Source organism: Molossus molossus, unplaced genomic scaffold, assembly GCF_014108415.1.
Source record: "Molossus molossus isolate mMolMol1 unplaced genomic scaffold, mMolMol1.p scaffold_m16_p_2, whole genome shotgun sequence".
NCBI classification, from domain to species: domain Eukaryota; kingdom Metazoa; phylum Chordata; class Mammalia; order Chiroptera; family Molossidae; genus Molossus; species Molossus molossus.
In genome coordinates this window covers 32686273-32699382 of record NW_023425355.1, presented here as the reverse complement: position 1 = coordinate 32699382, position 13110 = coordinate 32686273, and the positions used below count along the sequence as shown (strand labels likewise).

Here is a 13110-nt window from a genome sequence, read left to right as displayed (position 1 = left end):
CATATTCAATGGTGAACTTCTAGAGAGCAAGCAATTCAGGAATTTGCTCATGATTATAATGCCACACTTTCATATGTCTGACTTAGTCTGCTGACTACCAAGAGACAAATTACTACTCTAATTATCTCTCAAGAATGTCTGCTCACTTATGCCCTGGATATGCATTTAAGTTTTAGCACAATGAGATATTTAGGGCAGTCTTTTTCTTCCATCAGCATTGAGTTTCAACTAGGCATCAGATACATGTGACAATGAAGCTGTAGACCCATTGGTAGAGGTTTACCCTATTTCAAGTTAATTTGTCCTTTACTTGAAAAGGTTGTCTTGAACCTTTTCCCACTCCTATTTATGCCCTCACCACTTGCAAATAGAAATGTGGGGAAAGGTGATTGAGGTTAGGGGTGCAGTCAACATTACATTAAGGTCAAGGCAAACTGGCTCATTCTTCTGGAGATTCAGTTCATTGTCTTATCCTGCTAGTATTCTGCTTAACAAAATGGTGTTAGATAACAGTAAAATATAATGAAGCATCTTGCTTTCCCAATTTACCAGCTACCCAGTTATACCACTGCATTGGGTATCATAGTAGTTACTGAGCTAAATATCAGGCCTCACTATCAGGTGGTAGAGTAGAGGAAAATATAGAAATAAAACATGATGAAAATAATTATATTTGGTGAAATGAGGACTACTCATACTAGTAGTCAAAATTAACTTCTATTTTGTAAGGTAGTGACAGGATGATAAGATAGGTATTAATATGCTAATGACAATAAGAACAATAATTTACATTTTATCGAATTCCAGGCAATGTGCTAGATGTATTGTTGAAGAGCTTAAAGAAACCCTGGAGGTGATCTAGTCTAACACATTTATTTTGTAGTTGAGAAAATGAGCCCAGAAAAGTCAAATTACATGTATAGTGTCAGTAAGAGATTCAGGTTGCCACCCACTGCGCCACCTTTAAAGGGTCCTGGACTCTTTCATAATATGTCATAAAATAATTATGATATCTTTGTGTATATCATTATTTGGGAAATTAATTTTTAGTAGTACCATAATAAATCAGTTCCAATCTATTTTCTCTTTGCTAATATGGCTTTACATGGACAAATTTCAAGTACTACTCCAATCTGAATGACAACTCTTAAGTCATGAGAATAGCAGTTAAAGGTGAAAAAGAATATGTGTTCTATCACACTACTAGGGGGAAAAGGGCAGCACTTTCTTTTAAAACAAGAGAGAAAAATGAAAGCCACTATTTTAAGTGAGGTTTGTAATGGCAGGAGGTGGGAGAAGTTAGAAAGATAGGTATCTAATTAGAGGAAAAAGAAGGAAAGGGAAAGGGCTTACAATGTGGGGTGTGCAACTCAGCCTTCATTTCAACGTTCACAGACCTCAGCAGAAAGCTGGCAACCTTCCAGAGTACCAGGACTTGGAAACAAGCTGGAAGACATTGGAGAGACTTTAACCAAAAACAAAAACCAGCAGGGGATGTGGTTGGCAGCACTGAAAAAGTAAAGGACTCTATGAATCACTCTGACATTAATTTTTAATGGTATTATGCTTCCATTTTGTTGTACCGGGTTTGGTACTATCATATATACATACATATATATGTTCTTAACTTAAATAATATAGCATACAGTAGAAATACAGAATATAAAAATATACAATAAACATTGTATCCAGTATCTCACTATTCACTATTTTCATGTGCATTTTTTAACATAACTGTAATCAGTATATACATATGATATGAAATACTTATCATCTTAAGCATATTTATATATTGCTAGATATCTTCATTAACAATGCTTTTCAGGGATTCCAAAATGGTGGCGGAGTGAATGAAAGCTACATAGACCATCTCCCAGGATCAAACTAAAATTACAACTAAAATAAAGACAAATCACTGGGAAAAAGCAACAGAAAAGCACTTTGCAAGGACCATATAACAAGGGACACTGAATCAATCCTGGTAGAATTGCAGTGGCATGAGAGGGGGGCTCTTATTATTTACTATTTAAGATTTTGCCTTTTAAAGATAACAGCAACAATAATAATGATAGCAATAGCTACTTTAAAATATCTATCTATCTATCATCTATCTATCTATCATCTATCTATCTATCTATCTATCTATCTATCTATCATCTATTTATAAGGTGCAAAGCATTGTCTTTCAATTTTATCAAATATTGCAAGGTAGGTATAATTTAGCTCCATTTATAAATAAGGAAATTTATACTCAGAGATTAATTGATTGCTCAAGGTCATAGCTAATTAATGGCCAATTAAGAACTGAATTAGTCTGTCTGGTTCAAATGTAGCCCCCCCCCTATATACAACCTTTTTGCTAAAATGGATAGATTTATGCTTTTTCTATATTTTTGGTGTTTATCATATATTTCCAAATGTGGCATTATTGGTATAAAGAACATAAACATTTTCAAAGTGTTTACTCCATTCCCAAAATTGTTTTCCATGAAAGTGGTTATGTTGTATAATCCCACAATCCCAAAACTTTTTACGGAAGGAAATTAACTTGAGGTAGAAAAAAAGAGGTACTGAAAAAGGAAAATCTATCTAATGTAAATGAAGTGTATGTAATCTTCTACTTTCTGTAACACAGAGGTCTCTTCTTGGAAGATCTGATGGCAGAAAGTGTTCTCTATCACTGGATCTGAATAGGTACATATAAAAATCTTGGAAATTATAAATATATACAGTACCTAGCATATGGTAGATCCTTTGTGAAGATTTAGTTACAAGGAATTGACATAGACTTCTGGCTCCTGCTGAGTATGTGGAAAGCTGGAAAGAATGTAATCCCCACCCCAACAACAAAAAGCTGAATAATCTACAAAATCATAATTTTACCCTGAACCCCAAAAAAAGTCTCAAGGCCACCAACCAGCCTGAAATCTAAAGAATTACAAGTACCTACAAGGAGAGTGGAGACATGAGCACTGGCTCAACTGTGGCTTCAGGGGGAAGACAGGGTCACCATAGAATGTGTTACAAACAATTCAGCTCAAATTTTAGCTAAAAGGCTAAATATGAGCTAACTTGAGAGCACAGTATCCTTGGGAACAACAGATATGAGAAAAATCTATATACCCTTGCAGACTATTCTCCACGGATTTATAGAAATGATTGGGTGGAGAGGAGAAGCCATTACAGTAGGAAAAACATACAACCGCATCCAATCACTTTCCCCCGAAGGCATGAAAGCCTTAAGCTCTAAGGGAATGGCAGTAACCCTGTCTCTGCTTCCAGGATGCAGATGAAGACCTACTGGAGCTGGGGAAAATGTAAATAAAAAGTCCTCTACTTCTGGGGAAGAGGCAAGAATTAGTCTGTGATCAGATCATTTAGAAGTATCCTACCAGTAGCAGAAGTTCTAGATAACTAATGAAGTCCAATTCCCATGACCCAGAGGCACAGAATCTGCCTATGACTGAAGCTGAATCAAGAAAATATGGAGCACCTCTCTGCCCCACCCTCCTAAGTTCACAAGCACTGAGCATGAACACAATAGCAGTAGGGGAATAACACTAGGGGAAGAACAATAGCATGGAGAAAAAAATCTCTGAGACACAGATGTAGAGAGAAGGTCTAAACCTATGGGTAGAGTAAGAATATTGAGAAAAGGCATTCTGGAAACAAACCTTCATGCTAAGCACAAGGTAACAGAGGAATGTAAAGCTGGTGGTGAATGGAAGGTAACCATAGCAACAACATAACCAAAACATAGCTCATATTATTAAATTGACTCAACTTCTGATATTAATGACCTAACATAACAAGACTGACCATTTCAAGGCATAAATACTGTTCTACGTATAATGTCTGGCAAACAACAACAAAAATCCGATATGCAAAAAGCAAGTGAAAGAAGCCCACTCTCAAGAGACAAATCAATCAACACAACTAGCCTTATAGATAACTTGGATATTCAAAGTATAAAACAGAAAATTTAACATAACTATGATTGATACATGAAAAGTTTTAGTGAGACATAGAAAACATGCATGAACAAATGTAGATTTCAGCAAAGAAAACAACCCACTCTTTAAAAGTCTTCTGTATTGCTTCTAGGCATTTGAAAAGCTGAACATGCTTAGTGAAAACGCTGGAAATGAAAAATAGTAAAAGAGCTAAAGAATGCCTTTGACAATTGCATCAGTAGACTCAAAAAATCTGAGAAAGGAATCTGAAACTGGAAAAAAAATTGATTCATATTAAAACACAAAGAGAAAAGAGAACAAAAACAAATAAACAAACAAATGAATACAAACATGCACACAAACAGAAAATAAAACAAAGAATCCAAGAACTGTGACTTAATATCAAATGGTCTAACATATATATGACTTGATTTCCACAAGGAAAAGAAAGAAAACAAGGAAGAAGGAACATTTGCAGCGATAAAAGTCAATAATTTTCTCCAAATTATGTCAAATTGCATATCCAAGAAGTTTAGAAAACCCCAAGGATGATAAATAACCCAACACACACACACACACACACACACACACACTCACTCACACACACATTTTTTATTTAAACTGCTAAAAAAAAACAAAGTAAAGAAACAACTCTTTTCAATTTTTTATTGATTTTAGAGAGAGAGGAAGGGAGAGGGAGAGAGAGATAGAAACATCGATGAGAGAGAACATCAATTGACCACCTCCTGTATGTCCCCCACTGGGGACCTAGCCCAAAATCTGGGCATGTGCCCTGACTCGGAATCAGACCAAATCAAAATTCTATATCCAGTGTAATCATTTTTCAAAAATTCCGGAGAAATGAGGACTTTTCATACAAACAAAAGCAGATAATTCATTACCAGAAGCTTTGCTCTATAAGAAATGTTAGAGGAAGTTTTGAAGCTTAGGAAGTATCATATCCAGAGAGAAACTTGGATTTACACAAGGCAATGAAGATTCTAGAAATGACTAAAATGAATATAAATACATTTTTTTATTTTTAATTGTTATAAAAGATAATTGACTAAAAACATACTTGTGGTGTTGAGTATATGAAACAAACTAGTACTGTGGGATTATATCATATGTAAAAGCAAAATGTATAGCAAATTTGAAATCATAGTACACAAGCTGGAACACTACACAGTGTAGTTGTAGAGTGTTACTTGAAAGTCTATACTGTGTGACATAGATGCGTATTGGAAAATCTTTATTGTGGTGGTAGTCATGTGACTGAATGCGTCCAAATTCATAAAATTGTACACTTAAAGTAGTAAATTTTACTGAATACAAACTGCAGTAAGTCCTAACTTAATGTTGATAGGTTCTCTGACTTCTGACAAAATGATGTACTATAATAAAAATCCATTTTATCATAGGGTAATTGATATAAACAAGAATTAAGTTCCTATGGCATCTCATCAACATTATAGCGAAACAACACTGAACAAGATGACATTATTCGAGGACCTGCTGTATGTTTCAATAAACCCTAGTTTAAAAATATTATCATGCACATCTTACCTTTTTACCTTCTTGATTTTTCTTGTTTTACTGGCATCACAATTCTGATGATTCATGAGAAACCATCATTTTGTGCTATCTAACCTTACCTTTGCTTTTTACCTTATATACGTATGGTTTTTTATACTTAAAATATGATGGTGGAGAAAGCTCTATACCTTCAAATCAAAAGAAGAATACACACACACACACACACTTAAACACACACTCCTCAGGAATTCAAATGTTTACAGATCCATGGAGATTATAAATGTACCATAAAAAGAGGAACTTCTGCCCTGGCTGGTTTGGCTCACCAGTTAGAGCATCAGCCAGCGGTCCAGAGAGACCGGGGTTCAGTTCCCACTAAGGGCACGTACCTCGGTTGCAGTTTGTCCCTGGCCCTGGTTGGGTCGTGCGGGTGGCAACCACTCAATGTGTCCCTTTCACGTCAATGTCTCTCTCTCTCTCTCTCTCTCTCTCTCTCTCTCTCTCTCTCTCTCTCTGTCTCTCTCTCTCTCCCCCTCCCTCCCTCCCACTCTATCTGAACAAAATATGAAAAAAAATGTCCTCAGGTGAGGATTAAAAAAGAAGAAGAGGAACTTCTATATATAAGGTGTAGGTATTTATGCATAATGTGGAAAAATTCACCTAGATCAAACAAATGTTAACTAACCATTCAGTATGAGATGCCATTGAGGCAACATAAACCATACATTTGTATCTGTATCACATCACTCTCTATAGCTCACTGGTTCTGTTAATAGGGAAGGACAAAATGGTTTAAAAATACTTTAGTCATGAATATTGCATTCATGACTAAATCTGTTTCCAGCATTCACCAATGCTCTTTCTGCTTTTAGGACCATTCCACAATCGTTTTTTCCCTCCTACTCGACCTGTATGCTATAAGCACTTTTGTGCAAATTTTAAATCTACCCCCCTACCCGGTTGGTGTGGTTCGGTGATTGAGCACTGACCCATGAACCAAAGGTCACCAGTTCGATTCTCAGTCAGGGCACGTGCCCAGGTTGTGGGCCAAATCCCCAGTGGGGGGCATGCAGGAGGCGGCCAATCAATGTTCTCTCCCATCTCTCTCTCTCTCTCTCTCTGTCTCTTCCTCTGTCTCTAAAATCAATGGAGAAAAAATTAAAGATATCCCCATCCCAATCTGGGTAGATAAATTTAAAAAGCAACCTTTTCTGAGAAGCTGCAGCCCTAAAGATACAAGGCTTGGCAAGTATAGGGCACCCTGGTCTGAACTAGAAAGAAGCCCCTTCTGCTGGACCTATACCCCTCTACACAACCTTAATATAAAAACCTGTGGTCAATCTACAGTAAGGATCAGCCTAGGAACAGTGGTATGAGTTTTGAGGGACATGCCTGGAAAAGAGGAACATTGTATTTGTACAGAAACTTATACAAGAGTGAGAAAATGTCTATTTCTCATATTAGAGGGTAGAGAAAGGGCAATTGTGGTGATAGGGCCACCAAAGCACCCCCCAACTCCAACCCATCCTTTCTCACTACCCTGCTAATGCATCAAGTCACCCTCCACAGACTAGCATTAACTTGGTTATCTCCTATTTGTTCTGCTGGTATCAGTGTACCTAAGCACTTCCCCAAGGAGGCCAATGCTTACCCTTCGATCTAAAATAGGCTCTCCTGTTTTATGCTTTTATATCATTAGAACTTTTCTTACAAAGGGTATATTACAATTGCAACTATACAGTTATTTACTCATGTGTTTATTTATATATATGCCTCAGCCACCCACCCCACACATACTTACATTTAATCACACATTTCTAGACCATAAGCCCCAGAAGAACAGGCATCATCTATTTTGTTCATCACTTTATCTCCAGAGGCTATCATAGTGCCTGACACATACTTTGTGATTAATAAATAATCACTAAATAAATGCAGAATTTTTCTTGTTAGAGTCTTTGGCAAACTCTGTCACACACATGTGCACACTCATGTACACCATATGATATTGAATGCTATGGAAACTTTCCTTTTTGTAACATTCAGTTTAAAATTTGAATGTGAATTATTAGAATGGTATGGAGGCATAACATGAAACAAGTGATATTTTTATTTGGGTACATCCTATTTGAATGAGTTTCCTTTTCTATTAGTGATTTTATTAATTCTCTGCTAATAATTTTATTTTTGTTTGGTTGGTTGATTTTAGATTGAAAATCCATTCATTTTCTAATGGTTATCACAGGTGTCACTGAGCAATCTTAATTTGATTAATTTTTCAAAGTGAAATGGTGTGTTCTGGCATTATTTGGATTCTAGTGTAGGGTTTTGGCTTTCAATCATTGTTGTAACAAAAAAAGTAATAATTAATATATAATCTATTTTCACTTACCAAATAGATTCTGCCGTAAGTACCAAGGCCAATGGTTTTATCCAGTAAGAATATTCCCGTTGGATCCTTAAAACATGTAGAACAAAAATGGTCAATATTCTTGAAAAAAAAAAAAACAGCCAAGCATTCAACTATCTGAAAATGATATTTCCAGTCTTCCTCACTCCATTAGAATGGGAAAAACCAAAGTGTCACTTACCGAAAAAAAAAAAAAAATAGATATTAAAATCTCCCTGGACTAAGTGTAGTCATTCATAAAAAAGAAACAGTAGTTGTATATTAATTATCATTACATTGTAAAATGCATACAATTATGAGTACTTGAGGTATATGCATAATATAATTAGAGAGAATATTAAAACAGAAATAAGTTCATTTACTTGCAATTAAAATTATCTTTTAACATTCATTTTTTGAGTGCTAATCAGACAGAATGTTTAGGTTACAGCAATGAATAGTATATACTGGATATAAAATATAGATAGTTATGCATATAATAGTAAGAATATCATCTCTATGAATAACACAGCAAGATGAGGGCATTCAAAGTTTATCGCTTTAAAAACTAGGCAAAGTTGGTTTTGTTGGTTTTTAAGATAATCTATGCATTTCATTTTATGGCACAAGTTAACTGATATTTTCTTTGTCTTAAGCCTAAATGTGGCATTCTAGAAGACAAAATATAACATGCTTATGGGTAAATTCCTAAGGCCGCCATATTCATCCTTGAACATTGTTTTCTTACCTTAAAATATAGATATCCCTTTCGTGTCCACCACAAAACATGTATTTTAAAATTTTATCACTTTTAGTCTAGGAGCTCGTTTTGCTAATTTATGAAAACTTATATGAGGTATGAGTATATGCCAGTTTATACACAAAGTGGTAGCAGTGTTGGCAAATTCTTGGAAATTCATGTGCCTTATAGAAAGCCCATTTTATATACACAAACTTTGTTTAAACTTGTTTCAAAACATTTTTATTACTGTGGCAAATGTGAGCTAAGCAAAAAAACTATTGAGTATATGCAATGCATATCCTGAAATAATATACTCCTTAAAACTGGTGTGATATTTGTGTAATCTAGCAAAAACTGTCATAAGAAAATGACACAGCTCTGGGATTACTTCAGTCAACAAGTATTCAACTGGATAGAGTCAGGAGAATGGAGTTTTAGTTCTAGTTCTGCCATTAATTACATGACTCTGGGTAGGTTATTTACTTTCTTTAGGACTTACTTTTCACATATATAAAATAAAGGTACTGTCTTAGGTGCTTTTCTAGTTCTAGCTCTAAAATCTTATAAAAATATCAGATTCTGACATTCTAAAATCCAGATGTTTTTACTGGATTGATACAATCATTGTTAGAGAAAACAGCACCCTGCTTTCTTAAAATCATCATCAAAATCAATGTCACAATATGCACAGGATCATTATAAACAAATAGCTCAAGGAATATGCTCCCAATAAAAATTCAAAACTTACTTGAAATAATAATTTTGATGATTCAAGAGAAGTAAATATGTATTGTTATAGTGGCCTTGATATTAAGCATGTCATTGTTGTTATAACTCAGTGAAAAATTTATGGGAAAACGTTTACTAAGAAAGGAGTTGCTAGATTTAAAGATTTTATTACTTTAGCATATTTATTTGAAGGATATCAATGAGGGATTTATATTAGAAATTATTAGTTTTGGAGAAAGAACATCATCCGGCCATCTATCAAAAGAATCAAATATGTTAACTGACTACTATTGGTAAACCATTCTTTGTTATAATTAAGGCTGCATTTTAGCTGAAAAAGATACCATATATTTGAGAATTATTAAATTATCTGAACTTTATTTCTGAATCTTTGAACACATCTTAAATTGATTTAATCCTTTTTCTACCTCTCAATGACATAAGTACCTTGCTCATAAATTTTGAATTTGGGGATCTAATTACTAAAAGAAAAAAGACACCAAGGAAATTGACAGGAAATATAAAATGCCTGTAGAATTCTTGTTGATCTTATTTTATTTATATTCATGTTGTATAGAAAATTTTTCCTGCTCACAAATGACCAAAATATTTTAAGTTTCCTCATGCTCACATTTAATAGTTTTTAATTTTATTTTTTTGTTCTTAAAGTCATCTCAGTATAATATTCATATATTCTGAGTATTTTTTATTAGTTTTATGTAATATATTTCATTTCCCATCTTCACAGTAGTATCTTTCAAAACTAAATGATTGTCAAACTGAAAAAAAAAGTGTGTTAGTTACTAGGGTAATATTAGTCACTTTCTTATATCAAAATTTTCCACTTAATTATAGTTCGAAAAAGTTTACTCTGGGCTCCCAAGAAGAGAAGCATTAAAAAGGAACCTCTTCTTTTTGGTCACTGAAATTAAAAGGTCTATATTAAAGGGGTCCCCACAATTACTCAGTCCTTTCATCTGCTCTACCATGCCAAGATAAGAAATCCAGAAGCGGAAAGATCTTTATATCTATGACTGCTATATCAACTTGAAGATTGTTTGGTGATTTGGTATGCTTTGGTTTTCCATTTGGTGAAAAAAAAAAAGCTTAGTAATAAAAAATCCCAGTTTGTGCAAGTTCCCCCCCCCAAAAAAATAAATTACTAAAACATTTCTGAACCATGAAATGTTGGGCAAATACTTTATACTTTGCTGGATTTTTCTATTTATGTAAATTATCTGCTACAATTTAATAGTCATAGACCGTTGCACCCCTGACACTTAGTATTTGGGGGATTTGTTTTTGTCATCTGAATTCAAGGAGAAGGGGAGAGAAGTGCTTTGTATAATTTTATTAAGGGCAGGGGTGGGGGCAACAGAAAGAAAAATAACCACTAGAAGGCAGTGTTTACTGGTTATGGAAGAGACTCGAAAGCAGTGGCTGATTGACAGAACCAAATAAGGCAAACATTAAATTAAGAACAAAAGGAACCATTAAATGGTCAATATGGGTAGCAATAAATTTCATATTTAGGGCAGTAATGAAGCAGACCTAGAAAACACGTTCCAATAGTCAGACATCTACAGGAAGGAAAGAGATAGCACAGTACCTAGAAGAAATAACAGAGGCTTTCCTTCTTTTGTTTTAAATATTAAACAGCAATTTTATAAAAAGTCTTTATGGAGACAGAACCTGAAAATAGTAGATATAACATTATAAGTGCCAGAGTGAGTTTCAGAGATAGCTGGAGGAATGGGCTTCACAATTCAAGTGGAAAAGAGGAAAAATAATCTCTTCTTTTAAACCAGTGTTTCTCAAACTGTGGACAACATAGACTCTCACTACATGAAAATCATCTGGGGAATTTTATTTAAAATATAGATTTCCTGTCCCTCCTATGGAATTCCTGGAGATGAGTTTTAAGATCCCCAGATTATTCTTGTGCACTATTCTTAGCATTAGTATAAAACACTGTTCTAGAAAATGGAAAAGAATACTGAGAAAATAGATTGAAATAAAGTGTCATGCTGAGGTGATGCTCTAGAATATGTAATGGAGGATATTCTGAATGTTTCAATTCTTGTGGACAACACAGTAAAACTGTATGGATGCATGGAACAGAATAACAGATTTCAGAGTGGAGGGTGTTGCGGGGAGGGGAAAGGAAGATATTAGCCAAAGAATATATATGCATATATGCATAACACATGGACACAGACAATAGAATGGGGAAGACCTGGGGTGGGGCAGGGGTTGAGTGGAGGGGGGGCAAAAAAGGGAGATAATGGGAGGTATCTGTAATACTGTCAACGACAAAATTAAATTAAGTTAAATTAAATAAATAGCCTTTAAAATATGTAGGAGGCTAAGGGACTTGTTAAAGTGGGAAGGTTCTCATGACTGAGTGTGGAAAACAGGTTTTGTCTGGGTGGTAGAAAACTGGGAGAGCTGACATTTATATTTAAATATAAAACTAATGTAATTTAAATACAGTTTTTAGATCATGTGCTATTTCAGATCACCTCTGCCATTACTGTCCTTCAGGCATGTCTAATCCTGACCCCAATATAGATTAGGAGTACACATGGCAGTGTCAAATACCAAGGCCACTGCCATGAGGAATGTCATTACCATACTGGGCACACAAGGCAAAGGCAACTATCCTAGTGAAGACATGGAGATGAAGAAGTAGTTTCCAGTCCCAAGGACTGAGTGACATAAGCATATTAAAAAAAAATAGACAGATAGATAGATAGATGATTGATTGATAGGTAGGTAGATAGATATAGACAGATAGATGATAGCCACAACTCCAAATATTGCTGGCAAGTAGGGTGGAAAATATATATATATATATAAAGACGTACGGCACAAACCACAAATCTCTGTACTTTTTTTGTTTTGTCACTTATAGGAGATATTTATTTAATAGTCAATCAGGAAAAATTACAGCAACCCAATAGTTAACAGACAAAAATGTAGTTGACTTGTAATTTTCTGGTTATTATGTTCGCTTTCTTATGTCTCTCACTTTAGGGTATCATGCAAAAAGAGTCACACAATTTCCTTGTCCCTCTCCTGTTTCCCCAGTTTTTATTCTTGCTTACTATTTTAGGTTTTAAAATAATATCTATGTAATATAAAAAGTACCAAAAAAAAAGAGACTTCTAACATTTTCTTTGAATCCCAATTTGCACAGCAAGTCTGACCTCTGTCAAGGTTCCATGTCCTCTTGTATTTTAGCTGGCCAGCCCTACAAAGGACATAATATATCAATCTTAAATTAGACCCATATTTAATTATTCTATACTGTGCAAATTTTTTTTTCTCAGTGTGAAACTGAAAGGTCTGAATCCCCTCTTATTATCTGGTAGTTGCCAAATTGGTATACTTGGGATTGACAAATGCCAACTTTCTAACCTTCATATATATCCTATTGAGAAAAATTATCAAAAGGGTTCCCATCACATGCAGGTTTCTTTGCTTGCTTTATCATCATTATTTACATTTCATCAAAATGCAAAATTCCAGAGTGCTAACTTAGATATATTTTGACCTTTTCATTTAATTTTACTTCTGCAAAGATTCAGGAAATAAGTCAAATGCAAAGAAACTCCAAATCACTAAAAAATAATGCCCCAGTGACCAAAGAAACAGTTAAGTTTGCACATCTCTAAAAATGTGATATAAAATAAATCATAAAAGGGGTACTACTTTTCTGCTAGATTTCTTGGGATTTAGAGCTGGATGTTTGGGGAGAG

The 13110-nt window shown here is 34.6% G+C and overlaps 1 protein-coding gene across 1 annotated transcript in view; it reads right to left on the bottom strand.

Annotated features, from left to right (window-relative positions):
* NRK (Nik related kinase) overlaps window positions 1–13110 on the bottom strand; it is a 205818-nt gene that overhangs the window by 190666 nt on the left and 2042 nt on the right. The window contains 1 exon segment of the mRNA XM_036271468.1: window positions 7882–7947. Within this exon segment, the coding sequence (XP_036127361.1) occupies window positions 7882–7947 (66 nt within the window).